Below are 25,016 nucleotides of genomic sequence, written 5' to 3' on the forward strand. Positions count from 1 at the left end.
CGCCTCAGGCGACTGACTGTGTGGAGTTTGCACGTTCTCCCCATGTCTGCGTGGGTTTCCTCCGGGTGCTCCGGTTTCCTCCCACAGTCCAAAGATGTGCAGGTTAGGTGAATTGGCCATACTAAATTGCCCCTAATGTTAGGTAAGGGGTAAATGTAGGGGTATGGGTGGGTTGCGCTTCGGCGGGTTGTTGTGGACTTGTTGGGCCGAAGGGCCTGTTTCCACACTGTAAGTAATCTAATCTAATCTAATGATCCTGTGGCAATTTAGGAAGAATAGCAGCGAATCTCTCCATAACATCCTGCTCAATATTTTTGCCTTAGTCAGCTTACTAAACAAGATTCTTTGATCATTATTTTATTGTTGTTTGTGGGAACTTGCTGTGTGTAGATTAGCTGCTGTGTTTTTCACAATATAGCATTAACTACACTTCGAGAAACACACTTCATTTAATGTGGGATACTTTGGCTCATACGGAGATAGGGGCATGTGCTCAATGAAAGCGAGCTTTTCTTGTCACTGCAACTATTAGAATCACTTAATTTTTACAATACTTGGCACAGAATTATTGAATGGTTACAGTATAGAAGGAGGTCATTCAGCCCAATGAGTCTATACTAGTTCTCTGCAAAAGGAACTTGAATGGTTCCACTTCTCTGCCCTTTGCCCCTTGCCCTATAAATATTTTCTCTTTGACCAACTCCTCTTTTGAAAGTTTAGGTTCTGAAAGCCTCAGTCATCCTTTCAAACTGTGCATCCCTGATCACTTCATTGGAAAAACTTTCTTTGTATTGTCAATGTTGCTTTTGCCAATCATCTGTGCACTTCTGATTCTTGACCCTTCATGTAGTGGGAACAGTTTCTCTCTATATGCCCTGACTCGAGGATTTCAATGTTGCATTGTATGCTTTTGCACAGTTTGTAAAGCCACCAACCAACCAATTAAATTACAAACATTGAGAATCCATCGAGCCTCAAATGTTGAGGCCGGAGCATCATGGTAGAGACTCTTTACTGGGTTCCACCACAAAATCGTATGCAGGAGGTGGGGTCTGGGATGAGTGACAAACGTAGTGTCGGGCCTCTGACCAGTGCTGCTCCTGGTAGCCCAGGCTGCAGTTGAGTGTGGATGATTAAGTCACTTTGATGGAGCAGACTCGATGGGCTGAATGGCCTGCTTTTGCTCCTAGTTCTTCTGTTCTTGCCTTGGATGAGACATGTGTCACTGTTGCAAGAGAAACAACATTGACTTTGAGGTAATGTGGCATTCTTGTCAAGGACCCAGAAGAATGGAAGTCCTACCCCTGAGAGATGGCAGCCAATCAGAGGATGACAACTCGATTGAACAGCAGCGCCACTACTCATGGTGGCCACTGCCAGTATTGCACCGGGGCTAACCCGGGGATCAACCATGAATCCTCCAGAACAGGTAAGCACAGTGGGAGATGGATTCCAAGGAAGAGGAACACCAGCCTCGTGAGAGACGGGAGGGGGTGAAGGAAGGGAGCTCAGAAAATGGGCAAGAGTTGGCTTCTTGTCAGCTCATCCCACCCTTTTCCCCATCTCCCCATCCCCAGTTTACATTGTCAGGTCTCTCATTTAGGCTCAAAATTACGGACGTTGGAGGAATATTAGCCTTTGAATGAAGGACCTGCACTCCATCACCCCCGCATTCAGAAGGACAAACTCAATGGAGTTTGCTTAGTGTATTTCCTAACAGTTAAGTTTACCATTCATTACCAGTTGACGAGCTGTGGCGATAGGGTAAAGTCCATAAATTATTCATCAGAATCACTAAAGGGCCTCAATTGGCCTCTGAGCAGGAAGACTGACCAAACCCTTTCCACCCTGGACTTAATCAGGGGGAAGCAGGGAGACAGGGATTTTCACCCACGCCTACATGCCCCAATCACTTGAGTCCCCCTCTTTCGGGTATTCACCATTGTAATGTAGGAAACGTAGCAACTGATCTGCTCAGAGCAAGCTCCACAAACAAGTGATGAGACAATCTGTTATTTTTATTGATGGTGATTGAAGGACAGATATTGTCCAAGGTACAAGGGAGAATTGCCTTTCTCTACTTGTTTGAATTGTGCTCTGTGGTCTTTAAGATTAGATTAGATTACTTTACAGTGTGGAAACAGGCCCTTCGGCCCAACAAGTCCACACCGACCCGCCGAAGCGCAACCCACCCATACCCCTACATTTACCCCTTACCTAACACTAGGGGCAATTTAGCATGGCCAATTCACCTGACCTGCACATCTTTGGACTGTGGGAGGAAACCGGAGCACCTGGAGGAAACCCACGCAGACACGGGGAGAACGTGCAAACTCCACACAGTCAGTCGCCTGAGACGGGAATTGAACCCGGGTCTCTGGCGCTGCGAGAAGCGCCATTCATGAGAAGGTACAATATCTCATTGAAAAGCCAGTATTCCTGATAATGCAGCATTCCTTCAATACTGGACTGTGCCAACCGAGCTGGTTAAGTCTTTGAAGTGGAAGGTGAACCCATGACCTTTCGGCTCATAGCAAGCGTGCTGCTGATTGACATCCAATATGAGTCATTCAACCACATGTCGTTGAAGGTAGTATCAAGATTTGAATGCGAGACACAAGAACAAACTTGCAGTAATGCGGTCTTCTATATACTCAAAGGTTCATCACAGACAAGGTAAAAAAATTACTTTTGATGCAGATTCACTGTTTTGGAGACCGCTGAAGGAAGCAAATTAATCCAAAACCCTCTGACTCAGAGATGAGAGTGCAATGACTGAGTGAAGACAATATTAAAATTAGAGGTTACTAAATCCTGAAGAGAGAATGGGCTTCACAACAAAAGTTAGTTCCTCTTTCACAAAATGCTGGGATTTTGTTTTTATTCTCTTGTGGGACATGGGTGTCACTGACAGGTCAGTATTTATTGCCCATGTCTCGTTGTCCTTGAGAATGTAGTGGTGAGCAACCTTCTTGAACCATTTCAAATCATGTGCTTTATACAGACCCATAATGCTCTGAGGAGGGAATTCCAGGAGTTTGAGGAAACGGGGATATATTTCCGTGTCAGGATGGTGTGTGGCTAGGAGAGAAATTTGTAAGGGCTGGTGTGCCCATCTATTTGCTACCCTTGTCCTTCTAGATGAAAGTATTCATGGGTTTGGAAAGCACATTTTAAGGATCTTGCTTGTAAATTTCCGCAGTGCATCTTATGCATAGTACACACTGCGGTAAAAACAATGACTGCAGATTCTGAAAACCAGATTTTGGATTAGTGGTGCTGGAAGAGCACAGCAGTTCAGGCAGCATCAGGCAGCAGCAAAATCGACGTTTTGGGCAAAAGACCTTCATCAGGAATAAAGGCAGAGACCTTGAAGCATGGAGAGATAAGCTAGAGGAGGGTGTCAGTGGGGAGAAAGTAGCATGGAGTACAATAGGTGACTGGGGGAGGGGATGAAGGTGATAGGTCAGGGAGGAGAGTGGAGTGGATATGTGGAAAAGAAGATAGGCAGGTAGGACAAGTCATGGAGACAGTGTTGAGCTGGAAGTTTCGAACTAGGGTGAGGTGGGGGAAGGAGAAATGAGGAAACTGTTGAAGTCTACATTGATGCCCTGGGATTGAAGTGTTCCGAGGCGGAAGATGAGGCATTCTTCCTCCAGGCGTCTGGTGGTGAGGGAGCGGCGGTGAAGGAGGCCCAGGACCTCCATGTCCTCGACAGAGTGGGAAGGGGAGTTGAAATATTGGGCCACGGGGCGGTGTGGTTGATTGGTGCAGTACACACTGCTGCTACTGAGCTAATGTTATTGTTGGAAAGCTGAAATAATTTGGTGGAAAAAACTAAAAAAGAACATTTCAGCAGTTCTACCATTCCTTCATATAACTGCAGCATCTCAACTCCATGTACACTGACTCTGTATCCTTTTTCCACCCAAAGATCAGCTCCATGGAGAAAAAAAAAAGGCTGAAGCCTTCAAGTGGATGATTTGTATCAGAATGTCATTGTCCTGAAGTAGTCTGTCAATTTTTTGGAGAAAGATTCTGTTCCCGAAATGCCATGGGATAATGAATAATTAATGAACATTTTCTCTTAGATGAGAGTCCCCACAGTGTGGAAACAGGCCCTTTGGCCGAACAAGTCCACACCAACCATCCAAACGGCAACCCATTCTCCCACCCCATATTTAAACCTGATTAATACATCCAACATGGCCAATTCACCTGCCTATCTTTGGATTGTGGGAGGAAACCTGAGTACCCAGAGGAAACCCATGCAGACACGGGGAGAATGTGCAAACTCCATACAGGCAATCACCTGAGGTGGGAATTGAACCCAGGTGCCTGGTGCTGTGAGGCAGCAGTGCTAACCACTCATCCACCATACCACTCTGGACTACCTACAAGATGCGCTGCAGAAACTTACCAAAAAGATCCTTAAAAAGCACCTCCCAAACCCATGAATACTGTCATCTAGAAGGATAAGGGCATTAAATACATGGGAACATTATTACCTTCAAGCTTCACACATTCTCACCATTTCTCCTCAAATCACAAGCAATCCTGACCTTGATGTGTATCTCTGTTTCTTTCTATCTCTTGGTGTGATACCCTGGAATTCCCTTCTCCATATCACTCACAATGTTCACCATATGCACTGCAGTGGCTCAAGTGGAAAGCAGCTCACCACCACACCGCTTTTCCAGCAACACATTTTCAGCTCTGATCTCCAGCATCTGCAGTCCTCACTTTCCCCACTACCACATCTTGACAGGCAAATAGACATAGAAACTGATAAAGCCAGCGATGCCCACATGCCATTTAGAAAACAGCACACTTTATTCCACTGACCTGTCTTCTTCTGTATCGTAGTATGTGCAAACTCCACACAGACTGTCACCTGAGGTTGGAATCGAATCCAGGTCCCTGACTACTTGAGGCAGTAGTGCTAACCACTGAGCCACCTTACCACCTGCAGCTTGGGCTATGTTGCCCTGAAGTCAGGCTTTGCAAAAAATCAAATTCCTACAGCACATTAGTTTAGATGTGATGAATTCAAACTGATCTTTGTGTTTATACCTCAGTCAATTTTGTACTAATCTGACACATTTAATAAACTACCTGCTGATGCCTCTTATTGTGGATCAGCTAGAGTGCTGGATAACAATGATATACTTAACACAGTAAGGAAATTGTTGAAAAGAAACATATTTTGTAAAATATTTTTGTCTTGCACCCATCAGAACACCAGAAGGGAAATTGTAGTGATTAGAATGAACTCTGCCATTCCAATTCAGGACATCACAGAATATGAGTTCGCTAATTGGGGCTGTTAACCTGATCCAATCCGGGAGTCCTGGCTGACAGAGATAAAAAGGGTGTTACGTTAGAACCTGGGTGTCTCTGGAGAAGGAGCACACCGTGTCCACCAACACCCTGGAGTTTTTCAGGGAGGGGTGTGCGCCGCAGGGAGTGGAGTGTATTATTTCCCCTTCCAACTCTATTTTGGTTTAATCCCTGCCCTCCCCTTCACTGCTTGACCACGCAGCATTGCCCTTTGATGTGAAGGGCACTGCCTGTCACTGGCCACTCAGGTGTTTCCTTTCTTCCTGGTAGTGGAAATTTGAATAAAGTTTCATGCACCTTGTGTCTTTCACTGTGTCTCACACCTGCACACACACAACACGGGTGCTGGGGAAAAAATAAACACTACCACAGTTAGGTGGTAATGTGGCAGTAATTTTAAAAAAATAAACAGGAGCGTCAATCATTCTGTAAGAAAACAAATAAATAAACAAGAGTGTCAGTAGTTCTGTTCACTGTAGAGTTAGCTGGGTCATTGTTATATACTATGCACAGATAAATAAAGGGTCACTTGGTGATGGCATACCAGCTTATAGTGGAGTTATTTCAGAAATAACATTTTATATTGTTTGAGAAGAGAGTGCTGAGTGGTTGGCAAGTGGACTCCGATGTATGGAGTTACCACATGAATTCACAATAAGTGGGATGGCATGATTGCTGACAGTTAACTGTCAAGCTTTGTTTAAATTTAAACCAGACAAGTTGACGCTGATTGGCGGAGGGTTGTCAGGAGGAATGAAGCACAACATGACCTGACCTACAGGCACAATGAATGTTCATATTTTATGCAATTTCCTGTATATGCATCACACTGCAAGCATGACAAGCTAACAAATTTATAAAGGCATATAGATAAGAGAGAATCGAAAGCAGAAAGTACAGGAAAAACTCAGCAAGTCTGGAAGCATCTGTGGAAAGAGAAATAAAGTTAACAATTTGAGTAAGATCTGATGAAGGGTCACTGGATTGAAACATTAACCATTTTTCTCTCCGCAGATGCTGCCAGACCTGCTCAGAACCTCCTCTATTGGTTTGTTTCAGATCTCCAGGATCCAATGATCTTTGTTTTATTTTAGGTAAGAAAGAATAGGATCTGGGTGTTAATGAAAAAGTTAAGACTGACTCTAAGGTACCACTGGTTTTAAAAAAAAAACTGAACAAGCCAGAGGTATTGCTGTAACGATATGAGGGGTTTTCGTCGAAAAACCATTGTTATTTTAATGTGATTATCTTGGTCATTCTGGTTCCTTGGTCATTGGTCACTCTGTAAATATAGGTGTGAAAGGATAATTTTACATTTTCTGTTCACTTCACTGTATCACCAACAAGCAAACGGAAATGTTAAAGTTCATATCCATGCAGAAATATGTTTTGAGATCGGTGTTATTAAACATTAAAGAGCCAGAAATGGGTCACATCTAATGACACACACATGGCTCGTATATTGGACAACATACTCTGAAAACAATTTGAATAGTGTCTTGAGACTTATTACATTTTCCAGAAAGAGCAAACGGGGATGTTGTTGTTTAATCCTTATCCAGAAAGATACACCTTCCAACAATGTAGCATTCCACAAGAGGTTTTATGCTTAAATCTCTAAAGTAGGATTTGAACCCACAACTCCCTGAGGCAGGAGCGATGAGACACAGATGACAAAAACCTCCCTGTCTCACCTTTTTATTTCCCTTTTTGTAGCGGGTTGTACTGATCATTTTAGTCCTTCCGCTAGCTTTCTCTGAGCCAGGACATTTGAAAAGTTGCATTAAATTTTGTGCATAACAAATTTGTGTTTAGTCATGTTCTTGTTAAATCTGGCAAACTCAGTTGGCAGGTTTGGACTGTGGCAGTGGTTCATTATTTCATCATTCTCCAACTATTACGAACACCAGATGGCAGGAAATTCCTGAGACAGTCAAGGTCTCGTTGATAAACTCATTATCAATATGAATCAACTCGACTGACTGAGGAAGAGAATTAGATCATCAGTATCCGCAGTTTTGTCTTTCAGAGGCTGAGATGTGTTCTCTTCAACAGCAACAGTTCATTTTTTGAGGCCTCAAAGCTTGAAAACTATTGACTCGGTTCAAGTCAGGAATGTGATCACAGAATGGCCTTCTCTGGGTGAAATCATTCAGCCCATCAACCATATGGCACCTCTCTGGAAGGGACCTTGATCCTCATCATTCTCCCCTGACCTTACCCTCCCAAACTGGCAAATAATTTCCTTGTTTATTGAGTGTAGATTCACTATTCATCTGGCTGACTAAGTCCAATCTGCACAATGGTCCAATAGACCACAAAAATTATTAAACAGAAAAGTCAACACTTTTTCTTTTCTGTTCACCAGTGGAATGTGCACATTGCTGATTGGACCAGCATTTATTTCTCACCCATAGCTGCCCTGGAGAAGGATCTGGTGAGCTGCCACCTTGAATCAATACAGTCCGTGTACTGTGGGTAAATCAATATCACTGCTCAGGAGGGACTTCCACAATGTTGACTCAATGATACTAAAGGAACATAGATACACTTCCAAGTCAGGATGATGAGTGGTTTGAAGGGGAACTTGCATGTGATGGTGTTCTCATGTATCTACTGTCCTCCGTTTCAAGGTGGCAGAGATCACAAGGTTTGAAGGTGCTACCTAAGGAATGTTGGTGAATTTCAGCAGTGTATCTTTTAGATGGTAATCATTGCTGCTCTGAGCGTCAGTGTTGCAGGAAGTGGATGCTTGAGGATATGGTGCCAATCGATTGAGCTGCCTTGTCCTGGATGGTGTCAAACTTCTTGAGTATGGTTGGAGTTGCACACATTCAGGTCAATGGTAACCCCCAGGACAGTGTTGCCATTGAATGTCAAGGGATGATTTTCATTTGACACTCATTAGGACTGGGATACAAGAAATCACATTTGGAAAGGGGACACCAATTTATACGACTTGCGAAGAAGATGCTGATGGTTGTATCATGATTGGCTTGGGGATGCAGGGGGAAATTTTAGCTGTCTATCTGAAGGAACTGATTGAACTCAGATCAGGCAAGTAGTCAGCAGTCAGAATGTCACTATGGGGAATGTCACAGGGGACCCTTAGAATACCATGTCCAACATGAGATGTGATTCTGCTTTGGACAGCAGTAAGTAATCCCAACTGTCCTAGGAATTAAACCAGCAAAGTAATTTTAAGATTATCAGTTTGGTTTGCAACTTGAAGCATTTAGGCCACACTGGGTCCTGTTCAATATACGCGATAGGGATTTGTTCATACATCTCAATTTTTTAATGCCAATCCCTGCTGCATTCCCCATGGCAATACCTCAATCAATCAGAGTCTACCTGCCTCATCTAAATTTCTTTTAGCTAACTGTGATTGACAATTAACAGATGCTGAAAACAAATTGAGGGGCAGAATGTATCTGCTCCTGGTTTGATGTTGGTTCTCATTTCCCTGAAAACTGGTTGTAAGGTGGGGTTTGGGGCCCAGCTCTGTCACTCCTTTCCTTTGTAAATTGCTGTTTCGTGTATATGACTGTTCACATTAACTGTTTGTAATTTCTACTGGTTCATAAAATTATATATATATTTTTCTGGTCCTGGAGTGGTATGGACTGATTAGGGATGTAAACATGGATTAGTTAATGGAAGTTCATGATTTACAAATTTAATCAATATGCTTTGAAGAAGTAACCAGGGGTGTTGATTAGGGAATTCTTTTGATATGATTTAGATGAACATTAGTGGGATTTCTCATAAGATCCCTCATGGTAGACTAACCAAGATAGTTAAAGGCCATGAGATCAAGAGCAAAACGGCTTATTGTTTACAAAACTGTCTGAAATGCAAGACGCAGGGGTTACACCACGCATGGTAGGGCACTGGAAAGTACTGAAGAGCCAAGGGACCTTGGCATTCATATCTATGGATCCCTGAAGGTAGCAGGGCAGGTAGATAAGTTGCTTAAGAAATCACATGGGCAGCTGCAGTTAGAAGCTAAGGCATGGAATACAGAGCAAGCTGGTCATGCTATAACTGCATAACACACTAGTTAGGCCACAACTGGAGAACTGTGTGTAGTTCTAAATACCATGTTAAAGGAATGATATGATTTCACTGGAGGAGGGTTAATCCAGAGGCTAAGTCTGAAGCTCTGCTGACATAGATTCATATCCTACTGTGTCAACTTGTAAAACTTAAATTCAATCAATTGGGAATTTAGAGACAAATGTGTTTGATTCATTAATGCTGTTTAATCTGCTTCCCTTACCTCGTCTGACCTACATGTGACTCCAGACCCAGCCTCAATTTTAGCAAACCACTCAGTTTAAGGAAACTTACAATGGGCAACAAATTGTACCATTGTCAACAATCTCACATCCCATCAAAACAATAACAAAAGCCTCAATTTCAAGGATGAGGATCAAACATCATTTCATGTCCATTGACCTTCTTTGGATGCATTTGATTCATTCAAAGTCAGGCATCAAGTGAAACAGTTCCCACCTTGTGCCAAGCACTGTACATGATGATTTCTACTTTTTCCTGACGCAGCTTATGAACTACATCTAGTCGTCCACTTGAATGGGATTAAGACAATTATAATGCGTTAGTTTGTTACAGAGATATTGAGAATAAAGGTGCTCAAAAATGTTTGAGAAATAACCTTTTAGAAAAATAGTAAGGTGTAGATCATGAGCTGATGTTTAGAGTTTGAACAGGGTAACTGGTACATAAGTTACTTTTAAGATAGGCTTAGGAAATATGAAATTACAGAGAGTGTTTTCTTCCAATAAATGTTAATTTCATGGACAAGACTTTGAGGAAACCATTGCATTTGCACACAAATATTCACTCACAGTCAAAAACAACCAAAGAACGTCAAATGCAATTGCAGAAACACAAACAGAAATTGCTTCAAAAACTCAGCAAGACTATTGGGCGAAAGCATAGTTAATGTTTCAGATCTCATGACCCTTCTTCAGAAAGGACCCAAAATGTTAACTCTACTCTCTCTCTCCACGGATGCTATCACATCTCAATTTAACTTAGATTTGCCACAGTGTGGAAATAGGCCATTTGGTCCAACAAGTCCACACTGACCCTTCAAAGAATAATCCACCCAGACGCATTTCCCTCTGACTAATGCACCTAACACGATGAGCAATACCTCACGGCCAATTCACCTGACCTGCATATCTTTGGATTGTGGGAGGAAATTGGAGCACAGAGGAAACCCACGCAGACACGGCGAAGAATGTGCGTAGACAGAATGCCCGAGGCTGGAATCAAACCCAGGTCACTGGCATTGTGAGGCAGTGGTGCTAACCACTGAGCCACCATGCCACCCTCAAACCTGTTGAGTTTTTCCAGCAATTTCTGTTTATTTGATTTCCAACATGTAGTTCTTTTGTTTTTTTTTGTCTGGATTTGAGTCCAATAATGATCATAAAACCACTGTTGGATAAAACTCATCTGCTTCTTTAGGGATGGAAATTGACATCATTACCATGTGTGACTACAGTAATGGGGTTGACTTGTAACTGCCCTCTGGGGTGATGAAGGATGGACAATAATCGCTTCCCTAGCCAGCGATGCCCACATCTTGTTAATGAATTTAAACAAAAATCTCGCACTTTTCAGATGATGTACATTTTAACTTCCCAGTTCAAAGGAAGACATATTTCTATGTTTTGGTTTATGTGTGAATAGTGACATCAGCTTTGGTCCAAACTGGTGAAGAAGCATTCATAAAGTGTCTTCAGTAGACTCAGATGGAAGCCTTGCATAAAGAAGGGAAGGAGTGTGCAAACATCAAAGCATCCCATTGACTAGTGCAAACACCCACTGCTCCATCTGCCAAAGGGTGTGCAAACAGTGGACTGTTCAGTCACCTCTGGACCCACAACAAGTGGGGAATAAAATCGTCTTTGATCTCGAGGGCACAGAATTGGGAGAACAGGGAGTAATTGAATGTGAGTGGGCGTGCAATCAGTGGGAGAAATGAGAAAAAAAAGCAGGGGAAAGCTGACATGACAAGTATGGTAAAAAGTGAGGACTGCAGATGCTGGAGATCAGAGTCAAAGAGTGTGGTGCTAGAAAAGCACAGCAGGTCAGGCAGCATCCGAGGAGCAGGAGAGTCGACATTTTGGGCATAAGCCCTTCATCAGGAATGATGCTTGTGGGCCAAGTTGACAGATAAATGGGTGGGGGTTGGGACTGGGGGGGTAGGTAGCGGGGAATGCGATGCCTAGATGGAGATGAGGGTGAAAGAGATAGGTTGGAGAAGAGGGTGGAGCAGATCAGTGGGAAGGAAGATGGACAGGTTGGACAGGTAAAGAATGGTAGGGTGCGGTGTGGAGAAAGAACAATGTCTGGGAGAAGCTTCTTCACCAATGAGATGACCAGTCAACTTTACTGTGCCACACCAAGGTCTGAGACCCTAAATCAGTCCGCTCTCGGGCCTACCCATTCAGACTCAAGGATTGTTCCTTCTGCTAGTTTTCAGGTCCTTGGATGTAAGGCACTTTACAAACAACACACTGGATTCCTGATGCTTTTCTCTAACCCCATGACTGGTGTTGTTATATAAGGTATCAGCTGTCAATCACATTATGAATGACATCACAGGAAGTGACATCTGACATTCAGTGTGTCAAAGGACTTGCTCCAACCACGCGGGGGTCACTCCTTTTTCTGTGTGTGCATAGTTCAATGAAGGTTTTGGTGACTGAAGTCTGCTTTATGTCCATAAGCAAAGTTACAATGGGTTATGAGCTTTAATAAAGAGAGATTAATCCACGTTAGAAACTTTCAAATGCGGTGAATTGTTATCATTACATGTAGAGAAACTCAGCAGGCATTTTGTCAACATCAAGGTCTCACAGCTATCCATGAATCATGAGATCATCTGGTTTCTGATTAGATGAGGAAGGCACATTTGATGAGAACACCACAGGGAAGCTTTCAGCTATTTGTCAAATGAGAGGGTAGTGAACACAGAGGAGCTAGCTTGGCTTGACATCTCAGGTGTCATTTCAGCAGCAGTACATTACCCCAGTACTGTGTGAAACTTGATTACAGGTATCCATTCTTGTCAGCAGCAAGTAAATCCATAGCCTTTAGACTGGTAGCAAAGGTTTCTTTTAACTGAGCCAAATACTTGATGAGGAAACAAGCAGTGAGTAGACCTATGTTACTGGGACGAGTAACCCTAGTCTCTGAGCCAACGTCTAACACATGACCCCATCACCCCTGAGTAACATAACACTTGTGAGAGTAAAGAATGGAACAATCATTTCTCTCTGGTGCTGAACAAATTGCTGTATACACCCTGTTTCTTGTTTATATAATGCTGCCTTGTAGTCTCTCCACCAAACCGTGATCCCTACATGATTCGGAGATGCCGGTGTTGGACTGGGGTGTACAAAGTTAAAATTATACATTGAAGAATTGATTGTCTTAACAGACAATCTTAACAGGCTTAACAGACAATCAATTCTTCAATGTATAATTTCAGTTACATCACACTGCAAATTTTTGCTCTAAATTCTGTGTTACGATCGAGCCCTCCACAATCACCTGATGAAGGATCATCGCTCTGAAAGTTTGTGTGCTTCCAATTAAACCTGTTGGACTGTAACCTGGTGTTGTGTGATTTTTAACTTTGATCCCTACAGATAGTTTCCTGCCATGTTGCTCTTTGTATGATTTTGTATCATATTTTGGAGAGGGCTCATTCCACATTGAGCTACATCTGTGATGTTGAGAGTGAGGAGGTGGGATGGGGATAGCCAGCTTTCCTCCCATCATGACACTGACAATCAGCTTCAGAACTGACCCTGATCGCGAAAGGGAAACAAAGACTTGCATTTCTGTAGCGCCAGGATATCCAAGACAGTGTCATGTTTTCAGTACTTGTGCACAGCTTGTCATTGACTGCCAAGTTTCCTACATTGCAACAACATGCGCACAGCAAGATTCCACAAGCTACAATGTAATAATTGTGACCAGACTATTAGTCTTAAGGATATTTATCACAGGATCAACACTGGGCCAGGTCTGGGGAGACAGAAAACAGGAAACTATAGGCTGCTTAGCCTGATATTGGTCATTGGTAAAACTTTCGAGTCCATTATTAAGGATGAGTTTGCAAAGTGGTAGGAAGTGTATTGTAAAATAGGGCTGAGTCAGCATGGCTTCATCAAGGGGAGATGATGTCTGATAAATCCATTAGAATTCTTTGAGGAGGTAACGAGCAAGTTAGACAAAGGAAAGCCAATGGATCTTTTTGGATTTCTGAAAGGACTTTGACAAGGTGCCGCACGGGAAATTGGTAAATAAGATAAAAGCCCATCATGTTAGGTGCAAGGTATTGGCATGGATAGAGGATTGGCTGACTGGCAGAAGGCAGAGAATGGGGTTAAAGGGGACTTTTAATCATAATGATCTGGACAAAGGAACTGAGGGCATTGTTGCTCTGTTTTCAGATGACACAAAGGTGGTGGAGGGAGAGATAAAGTTGAGAAAGCGGGGAGGTTGCACAAGGACCTGGACAGGCTAGGAGAGTGGGGAAAGAGTGGCAGATGGAATACAATGTGGGCAACTGTGAAATAGAGGCACAGACTATTTTCTAAATGTGACGGGCTCCAGAAAACTGAAGTGCAAAGGAAACTGGGAGGCCTAGATCAGGATTCTCTTAAAGTTATCATATAGATTCAGTTCATGGTTCAGAAGGCAAATGCAATGTTAGCATTCATTTCAAAAGGTCTAGAGTACAAGAGCAGGGATGTACTGCTGGGGGTGTATAAGGCTCCGGTGAGACCACATTTGGAATATTATGAGTAGTTTGGGCCCTGTATCTAGTGAACAATTTTCTGGCATTGGCGGGGTTACTGAGGAGATTTACAATAATGATTGCAGGGATGAAGGGTTTGTTATATGAGGAATGGTTGAGGACTCTGAGTCTGTACTTATTGGAGTTTTGACGGACAAAGGGGAACCTTATTGAAACTTACAGGATAATGAGAGGCCTGCATAGATTGGATGTAGAGAAGATGTTTCCACCAAAAGGAGAGACTCGGTCCTCAGGCACAGCCTCAGAATGAAGGGATGACTCTTTTGAACTCAGATGGCGACGAATTTCTTCAGCCAGAGATGATGACTCTGTGGAACTTATTGCTGCAGAAGGCTGTGGAGATTGAGTGTACTTAAGACAGAGATAGATAGGTTCTTGATTGGTAAGCAGATCAAGAGCTGGGAGAAAGGCAAATTAATGGGATTGATGAACATATCAGCCATGATCAAATGGTGGAACAGACTAAATAGGCTAAATGGACTAATTCTGTTTCTATTTCTTATAGTGTAATGGACTGGCCTATCTACACTAATCTCACTTTCCAGCCCTTAGTCTTGACTGTTATGACATTTAAAAGTTCATCCATGTACTGTACTTTTTAAAGGTGAGGTTTCCTGCCTCTATTTCTCCTTCCCCCATATTTGTCCCCAGTGCATTCCAGACCCCCACCCTTTGGATGCCAAAATTTTGATTCAAATTTTCTCAAAATCTCCTGTCCTTAAATTTGTTATGTCCCATTATTATTACAGCTGAAGGTAACAGCTGCTTCCTCTGCACCCTGTCTATGCCCCTCATAATGTTATACACCTCTATCAGGCTTCTTCACTTTTTTTTGTTTGAAAGAAATAATCCCATTTCTCTTTATAGCTAAGATTCTCCATCCCAGGCAACATCCTGGAGAATGAAAGAGAGAACTGCAGATGTCGGGGATTGGAAACAAAGACATTTGCTGGAGAGACTCAACCGGTCTTGCAGTATCTGTGTAAGAGAAATTGAGCTAGTGTTTCATGTTCAATGATCCTTCTTCACAAATACTAACTGTGCTTTCTGTTCACAGAAGTTGCCAGATCTTCTGAGTTTCTCCAACATCCCAGTGGATATTGACTTTGTCCAGTCAGATAATTATTTTTTAGATGTTCAGTTATCACAATAAGAGATTTGAGTCATTTCTCTACTGCTGACATCAGACTATCAGGTCTGTAGTCCATTTTTATTGTCTCTCTTTCCTTTCTTAAATAGTGGGGTTAAGTTTTTAACCTTCCCATCTGGAGGTATTTTTTCCCAAATATACATAATTTCGAAAGATGACCACCAATGTATCTAACGCCAACTCCTTCAACATTCTGAAATGTAGATCATTGGGATCTGGGAACTGGTCAACCTTCATTCCCATTCATTTCCCAATAACCATTTTTTAAACTAACTTATTTCATTCCCTATTCTCATTAATGTAGTTATTTTAACAAGGTCAGCCAGCTGAACCTCATAGAATATGAGTTCCCTGATTGGGCTATTAATCTGGTCCAATCAGGGAGTCCTGGCTGATGGATAAAAAGGTGAATATCAGAGATGCTGACACTTTAGTAGTTAATGCTGAATGAGCCAGCACTGATATCAAGGACTATTCATGTGTTAATAAAGGGCACCTTACTGACAGATACTGGCCTCTGTGAAGTTATTTAGATAGTCTCTTGTATCTATAACTCTGGGAGATTTCTAGTATGTCCCTCTGTGAAGACAGACACAAACTTCTCTGCCACTCCCTCAGTACTGTCCAAGTGTTAGGTTGAGTAATGTGCTCAAGTGACTGGAGGAAGAAACTAGGGTGGTCCCTGTCCCAAATATTCTCTGGATTAAAACCAATTATTTTTATGCCTGTTGTCAAAAGCATGTGAGAAAAATGTTACAGGGTTAACACAGCCTGGTTCATTTTGTTTAGGAGGGAGGAGTCCTTGTTTGAATTACAAGAACTTGAGAAGGTGGATTTTGCAGCTTGTAAAACAAAATAAGTTCCAACTGTAGAGGAATCTGTGTGCTCTGGTTTCCTGAATTAAATTCTTCTGCTTACTTTCAGGTAAGCAGGTTGTTAGTCATATGTGTTCCCAAACCATCTGGTTCCTTCCTTGCTAATTGTTTGCGATGTTAAAGGTCAACTGTCTTCCTATGAGAAAGGGGTTGGTGGAGACTGATGGTTGGTCAGGGCACGGAGAGACAGAGTCTGGTTAGATCCACACTCATATGACAATTCTGTGATGACAGAATATATTGTTGACACAAATTTGATAGATGATCATGATAAAGGGTGTGTCCCCTTTAAGAAATGTCATTAAATATTTAAGGATTAAGGCCTGTGGGAGAACAGTTCTTGGAGGAATTCTTGCTCACACCTCTCAAGAAAGGGTTACTGAATCTCGATCAGGCATAAATTCAGGTGGCTTTGAGTTACAATTCTTTCGTGAGCCATAGAGTCAAACAACATGGGAACAGGCCCTTCAGCCCACATTGTCTATGCCAACCTGCAAACATCAAACTACACTAATCCCATTTACCTGCATTCGCTCTACAGCCTACTGTGCCCCAGAATTTAAAGTACACATCCAGATGTTTCTTCAATGTTTTAAGAATCCCTACCTTCAACACATTCTAAGGCAGTGTGCTCCACAGATCTATCGACATTTGGATCAAATGATTTTTCTCAAACCTCCCATAAGCCACTTACACCCCATCCAGTCCTTTTGTACCCTCTGGTCTTAGACATGTCTGCCATGGGGAAAATATTCTCATGCTCTATTCAATCTATAGCTCTTGTACACTTCAATCAGATTCCCCCTTAGCCTCCTCTGCTCCAAGGAAAGCAAACCTAGCCTATCCAATCTCTCCTCACAACTGACACTTTTCATCTCAGGCCACATCCTGGTGAATCTTCTCTGCATCCTGTCCAATACAATCACATCCTTCTGTTAGTGTCCAGAACCACACACAATATTCCATCTGTGCCTTCCACATATATTCCATCTGTGGTCTAACCAATATTTTGGAACGTTGTAATATGACTTTCTTGTTCCTAGATTCTACATCCAAACTGATGAAGGCAGGCATCCCATATGACTTCTTCCCCAGCCTGTCTACCTGAGCTGACAACTTCAGGGATCTATGGACTTGTACACCAAGGTCCCTTTATTTCTCAGTCCTCCCCAGGGATCTACCACTCACTGTGTATATCCTTCCCTTACTAGACTTTTATTACACTATACCTATCTTGCTGCCATAGGAATTGTATCTGTCCTTTCAATGGGTCAATTGTGGTCTTGAGCCCCTAAGTGGTCAACCAGTGACAACAAGAGCAACCTCCTGCTCTGGTAGTATTTCATCAACAGTCATGGAACAAAACAATAAGGTGAACTCTAATGACTTGGTTGTGGTTTGGTGATTGGTCCCTACAGATCTCTGTGTCAAATGAATGTGCCCCAGGACTTGGCTTCCCCACCTGCTTGCGGCATGCAGTAGACACTGTCCTCCCAATTGCAGCAACTTCCATCCCACACATTGGGACCTGTTGGCCTGGCTCGAATGAAACCCCTTCCATGTACATCTAGGTATCAAATCCAGCAATGAAGCTGCATTGAGTCAAACACCACAGAAGCTGCCCTTCAACTCAATGGGTTTGTGCTAATCTGTCCATACAAATCTCATTTTCTAACACTTGACCCATAGCCTTGAATGTTATGGCCTTTCAAGTGCTCATTAGAGATTCACTTTTCAGGTTTGTGAGGTTTCTTGCCTCAACAGTCCCCCCGGTCTGTGCCCCCATCACCCCCAGGTGAAAAAAGACCTTTCCTCAAATTCCCTCTAAATGTCCTGTCGTTAATCCATGAAATAATGGCCCTTTGTTACTGACCCTTCAACTCAGGGCGACAGCTGCTTCCTATCCATGGGTGCCTAATGGCTTTGCTGGGACTGGAGGTCTGCTAGTCATCTAATTGACCTGCAATTTTCCTGGAGGTGGGGCTTCCTCGAAGATGGGCAGAAGTCCCAATCTGAACCGATTGAGAGAATGACGACTGTTAAACCAGCTCAGGGTTTTGTAGCTTTGCACTGGCATTCTCAACCCTCAACTTGGGAGATTCTGGGCAGGGAATTTGTTTCACAAAGAAAGAGCAAAGCTGGAGAGTGGGTTTATGAATCAAACTGAAAAGGACAGTCAAATATTTGGAAGCTGCATCTAAAAGTGGAGTTTAAATGAAAGTTGGATTGAACAGCCTGCTTTGTTTTGGTTTTAAATCCAGTCAGACGCAAAAGCTATCAAATAAAACTTTCCCTTTCCACGAACGTTTTCTTGAATGTGTGACTTAAGAAGTGCATGATGCATTTCTAAATCATTTATTGCTCAGAAGAGCAAGAGCTTTAATTCAGAGAGATTAACAGGAATGGAACGGAAAGACAAAGTCATGAGTGACGCATTCCATCGTAGAGAGACTGAGGGAGAAACATGGAAATATACAAGCGAGGTTTGGAACACAGGATATTCAAGACTGGAAAAACTGATTTCTGACCTGGGAGATACTTGTGCACGAAATAAAGATAGCTAGCAGATAGGTACAACAGAAATCAGGAAGGTTCATGGAATGTTGGCCCGAATTTCAAGGGAGTTGCATATAAGAGTAGGGAAAACTTACAGCAAGGTGCTGTACAACAGTGCAACATGCTGGCGAGACCACATCTGGAGTATTCTAAGCAGTTTTGATCCCCTTATTTAGGGAAATATTATTTCGTCAGAGGCAGTTCAGAGAAGGTTCACTCAGATGACTCCCGGTATGGAGGGATTGTCTTGTGAGCAGAAGTGATCTCATTGAAACATGTAAGTGACTTGATAGGGTAAATACTGAATGGATGCTTTTCCTCATAGTAGAGTCTATGAGGAAAAGGCATCATCTCAGAATAAAGGAGCACCAATTTAAGATCAAGATGAAGAGGAATTTTCTTCTCTCAGATGGTTGTGCATCTTTTGGCCCAGAGTGCTGTGGAGGCAGAGACTTTCTATTTACTTAAAGCTGAGCTAGATAAGTTCTTGATCAATATGGGAATCAAAGAATATGAGGAAAGGACAGGAAAGGGGACATAAGAAATGTTGGATCAGCCAGAATCCCATTGAATGCCAGAGCAGGCATGATGGACTGAACTGTCTGCTTCTGTTCCTATTTCTTACAGTCTTCTGTCTACCTGCTGGATGGTCAGAGTACACTCTAAGTGATTAATCATCTCTTCAAGTGTTCTCTATGCAACATAAGTCAGAGATGGGCAAAAATGAAAACAATGGATATGGAAGTACAAAGAGAAGCAACATAGAATGGCTGAGAAAAAGAGTGTGGGAGACAGTATAATGAATGGAAAAGCGCAGAGTGACCAGTACCTGAAAACGGAGCAAACTTAGGGTATTGGGCTATGAGGGAGTGAGGCAGAGTAATTAAGAGAGTACAATGGAGTAGAATTAATTGGAAAAGGCAGTTGTAAAGTAACAGAGAACATGTGTAAGAAATAGAGAGAGAAAAGGGAAGAAAATGATATCTGGACAAATATATGAAAGAGATAAACCAAATAGAGGTGGAGAATCTCTCACACAGTGTGAAGTGGAGAAAAAAATGAGGAAAGAAAAATCGAGAGTGAACTGGAGAGCTCCTCAAACCCGCTGATATTCCTAAATTAACACTTTACAACAGCAAAACAATCAGTTCCAATCCCAGCAGATAATTTGTGTGCAACTTACCAAGAAATCTGTCAGGTAACGAGTAACTCACTGAATAATTCGCAGTCCTATTGACATCCATGATCAGTTCAGTGGAGCCAGTGAAAACCAGACACTGTGAGGTGTCAGCTCACCAGACAAACTGAACAAAGTTACCTCTCAGTGAGGAAAAAGAAGTTTTCCTTATTCGCTCAAAAAATAAAATTGGACTGTTTGTTGGAATGGAAACTCTGCTGCAGTGGTCTTCCTGCTTTTGTACTGAAATTAGTAACTGCTGCCCTTATCAGTGTTAAACACTGGGCTGAAAGAATGTTGCTATTTCCTTGCTATCATTTCCTCTAATTGAAATTATTGAACTGAAAGACACAAGGGAAGGGGCTGCAGAGAGAAAGATATTGCAGTCAAATATCATTCTCTGCACATATTGGAAAAAACCGTTAGGGCACTTGTTTGCTCTGGGTGGGTACGATAAATGTCCATGATTATTCTGCTTTTGAATGAATCTATTAATATCAAATAACAGCTTGAGTGAAGGACTGGAAAATGACCTCGACCTCTATGAGAGGATAACCTTGGGGACAGGAGCAGTGTTTTCAAATCAGAATAGCAAGAACTGAAAGCATTTTTTAAAAATGAAATTGCAATTAATTAATTAACTCCAAATATTTGCTTTGAAACTGAAAAATTTCCAATCCTGTGATTGAATTTTTAGTTTCTGCTGAGTTTTACCAGGTTTGCAGGGTTAGGTGGAATGAACCGGAGATTGAGACGAATGGCATAATCTCTTTCAATGGGCTGGAATGGTTAGAATGGGCTGAAAGGCCTGCTTCTCATAGAAATCTGTGAACTTTCAATGGATACTTTTTGAGTTGGAGGAAGATTTGTCATGGCGTTCCTCAGGACTCTATACTGGGCTCTTGTTTTTCCCGATCGGTATATTAATGATCTGGAACTTGGTGTGCTGGTGTGTTTCAAAACTTTCAGATGAAACTAAACTTAGAAGGATTGCAACTGTGAGGAGGACTGTGGGGAACTCCAAAGGAATATTGACAAGTTGGTGGATTGGGCAGATAGGTGTCCAGAAGAGCATTGAAAGAATTTAAAACAAGGGTTACCATTCTAAAGGCGTACAGGAGCAGAGGAACCTGAGTGGGTATGTGCACAGATCATTGAAGATGACAGGATGGGTAGGTCAACTAGGAGAAAGTGAGGACTGCAGATGCTGGAGACCAGAGTTGGAAAATGTGGTGCTGGAAAAACACAGCAGGCCAGGCAGCATCCGAGGAGCAGAAGAATCGACGTTTTGGGCATAAGCCCTTCTTCAGGAATGAGGCTGGTGTGCCAAGCGGGCTGAGATAAAAGGTAGAGGGGAGGGAATTTGGGGGGAGGGGCACTGGGAATACGATAGATGGAAGGAGGTGAGGGTGAGGGTGATAGGCCGGAGAGGGGATGGGGGCGGAGAGGTCGGGAAAAGATCGCAGGCCAAGAGGGCGGTGCTGAATCCGGGGGTTGGGACTGTGATAAGGTGGGGGAAGGGGAAATAAGGAAGCTGGAGAAATCTACATTCATCCTGTGTAGTTGGAGGGTTCCTAGGCGGAAGATGAGGTGCTCTTCCTCCAGGCGTCGTGTGGTCAGGGTCTGGCGATGGAGGAGGCTAAGGACCGGCATGTCCTTGGCAGAGTGGGAGGGGGAGTTAAAATGTTCAGCCACAGGGCGGTTGGGTTCGTTGGTGCGGCTGTCCCGGAGGTGTTCCCTGAAACGTTCCGCAAATAGGCGGCCTGTCTCCCCAATGTAGAGGAGACCACATCGGTTGCAGTGGATGCAGTAAATGATGTGTACGGAGGTGCAGGTGAATTTGCGCTGGATATGGAAGGATCCACTGGGGCCTTGGAGTGAGGTGAGAGGGGAGGTGTGGCCGCAAGTTTTGCACTTCTTGCGGTTGCAGGGGAAGGTGCCGGGAGTGGAGGTTGGGTTGGTGGAGGGTGTGGACCTGACGAGGGAGTCGCGGAGGGAGTGGTCACTCCAGAACGCTGATAGGGAAGGGGAGGGAAATATATCCCTAGTGGTGGGGTCTGTTTGGAGGTGGCGGAAATGACGGAGGATGATACGATGTATCCGGAAGTTGGTGGGGTGGAAGGTGAGGACCAGTGGGGTTCTGTCCTAGTGGCGATTGGAGGGGCAGTGTTCAAGGGCGGAGGTGCGGGAAGTGGAGGAAATGTGGTGGAGAGCATCGTCAACCAAGTCGGAGGGGAAATTGCAGTCTTTGAAGAAAGAGGCCATTTCGGTTGTTCGGTAGTGGAATTGGTCCTCCTGGGAGCAGATGCGGCGGAGGTGAAGGAATTGGGAATATGGGATGGCGTTTTTACAGGGGGCAGGGTCAGAGGAGGTGCAATCTATGTAGCTGTGGGAGTTGGTCAGTTTGTAGTAAATGTTTGTGTTGAGTCGGTCGCCCGAGATAGAAATGGAGAGGTCTAGGAAGGGGAGGGAGGAGTCTGAGATGGTCCAGGTAAATTTGAGGTCGGGGTGGAAGGTGTTAGTAAAGTGGATGAACTGTTCAACCTCCTCGTGGGAGCACGAGGTAGCACCAATACAATCATCGATGTACCAGAGGAAAAGGTGGGAGGTGGTGCCAGTGTAGCTGCAGAAGATGGACTGTTCCATATATCCGATGAAGAGGCAGGCATAGCTGGGGCCCATGCGGGTGCCCACGGCTACTCCTTTGGTTTGGAGGAAGTGGGAGGATTGGAAGGAGAAGTTGTTAAGAGTGAGGACCAGTTCAGTCAGTCGAAGGAGGGTATCAGTGGAAGGGTACTGGTTGGGTCAGCGGGAGAGGAAGAAGAGGAGGGCTTGGAGGCCTTCGTGATGGGGGGATGGAAGTGTATAGGGAGTAGATGTCCCATTGTGAAGATAAAGCGTTGGGGGCCGGGAAAATTATGGAGGAGGTGGAGGGCGTGGGTGGTGTCACGAACGTAGGTGGGGAGTTCTTGGACTAAGGGGGACAGGACAGTGTCGAGGTATGCAGAGATGTGTTCAGTGGGGCAGGAGCAGGCTGACACAATGGGTCGGCCGGGGCAGTCGGGTTTGTGGATTTTGGGCAGGATGTAGAAATGGGCGGTGCGGGGTTGTGGGGCTATGAGGTTGGAGGCGGTGGATGGGAGATCTCCTGAGGTCATGAGGTTATGGATGGTCTGGGAGGTGATGGTTTGGTAGTGGTAGGTGGGGTCAAGTTCAAGGGGGCAGTAGGAGGAGGTGTCCGCGAGTTGGCGTTTAGCCTCAGCGGTGTAAAGATCGGTGCGCCAAACTGCACCTCCCTTGTCTACCGGTTTGATGGTGAGGTTGGGGTTGGAGCAGAGAGAGTGGAGGGCTGCATGTTGTGAGGGTGAGAGGTTGGAGTGGGTGAAAGGGGTGGACAGGTTGAGGCGGTCAATGTCATGGCGGCAGTTGGATATGAAGAGATTGAGGGCGGGTAAGAGGCCAGCACGGGGTGTCCAGGTGGATGGGGTGTGTTGGAGGGGGAGAAGGGGTCATCCGAGGGTGGGCAAGAGTCCTGGTTGAAGAAGTAGGCACGGAGGCGAAGGCAGCGGAAGAAATGCTCGATGTCTAGCCGCGTGTCGAACCCATTGATCCGGGAGCATAGGGGGATGAAGGTGAGACCTCTGCTGAAGACTGATTGTTCATCCTCAGAGAGGGGGAGGTCTCGAGGGATGGTGAAAATACAGCAGGGCTGGGAGCTACGACCTGGTGTGGGGCTGGAGCCTGGAGTTGGGTGCGGAGTTAGGCATGGGGGCAGAGTTAGTCGTGGGGGTGGAGTTGGTCGTGGGGACGGAGTTGGTCGTGGGGGCGGAGATCGACGTGGGGGCGGAGATCAAGGTGGGGGTGGAGATGTGTGGAGACAGCAGTTAACAAAGCATACAATAAGACCATAAGACTGTCAAAAATAGGAATACCCCATTCAGCCCCTCGAGCCTACTCAATAGGATCTTGGCTGATCCAACAATCATCATACCTACTTTCCTGCTCTGTCCTTATAACTCTTGGTTCCCTGACTTATCAAAAATCTATCAAACTCAACCTTACACAGGCACAAGGACTGTGTCCCCACAGCTCTCTGTGGCAAGGACTTCCAAATATTTCCAACCATCAGAGAGAAGAAATTCCTCCACAGTGTTAGAATAAAATAGAATGGAATGCCTATAGTGTGGAAACTGGCCAGTTGGCCCAACAAGTCCACACTGACCCTCCAAGGAGTATCTCACCCAGACTCATTCCCCGAACCTAGCCGACACATCCCTGAACACTTTGGGAAATTTAGCTTGGCCAATTCACCTAACCCACGCACTGTGGGAGGAAACCAGAGCACCCAGAGGAAACCCCCACAGGCAGAGGGAAAATGTGCAAACTCCATGCAGACAGTTGCCCGAGGCTGGAATCAAAGCTGGTTCCCTGGCGCAGTGACGCAGCAGTGCTAATCACTGAGCCACCGTATCACCTGAGCCACTGTGTTCTTGTCTTATTAATATTTTTATTGTGTATGAGTACCTGGGGAGCCAATGCAAGTAAGTGGGGTTAGGGTACAAATTAGTTGTGATTAAATTAAATATTGCAGAAATAAATCCACAGAGGCTGGTGACATGTCACCTAGTCACCCTTCATTTACATATGGAAAGCCCTTGACACTGATCCAACTCGCTCAGAGCCAGCTCTCAGAGTGTTGGACTGTCTGATGCTCCTGGTTTTATCTGTCAGCTAGGGCTCCTTGATTGGATCAGATTTATTTTTCTTTATTTATTCACGGGATGAGGGAGTCGCTGGCTAGGCAGCATTTATTGCTCATCCCTAATTGCCCAGAGGAAAGTTAAAAGTCAACCCCATTGCTGTAGGTCTGGAGTCACATGCAGGCAAGAACAGGTATGAGCAGCAGTTTCCTTCCCTAAAGGACATTAGTGAACCAAATGGTTTTTTTCCAGCAATCGACAATGGATTAATGGTCATTAGAACCTTAATGCCAGATATTTATTGAATTCAAATTATACCACCTGCCATGGAAGGATTCAAACTCAAGCC

General features: G+C 44.1%; 1 protein-coding gene across 3 annotated transcripts in view; it reads right to left on the reverse strand.

Moving 5' to 3' along the window:
• The window catches only part of LOC148148906 (uncharacterized), a 51,228-nt gene extending 31,056 nt beyond the window's left edge, over positions 1–20,172 (reverse strand). For all 3 annotated transcript variants that reach the window (XM_087991095.1, XM_087991094.1, XM_087991093.1), the window contains exon 1: positions 19,974–20,172. In XM_087991095.1, the coding sequence (XP_087847221.1) occupies positions 19,974–20,034 (61 nt within the window). In that variant the 5' untranslated portion in view covers positions 20,035–20,172. The remainder of the gene's footprint in view (positions 1–19,973) is intronic.
• Positions 20,173–25,016: the final 4,844 nt, after the last annotated feature.

Source organism: Chiloscyllium plagiosum, unplaced genomic scaffold (assembly GCF_037043375.1).
Source record: "Chiloscyllium plagiosum isolate Xiang-an unplaced genomic scaffold, Cpla_swu_hap1 HiC_scaffold_10, whole genome shotgun sequence".
Classification (NCBI taxonomy): Eukaryota; Metazoa; Chordata; class Chondrichthyes; order Orectolobiformes; family Hemiscylliidae; genus Chiloscyllium; species Chiloscyllium plagiosum.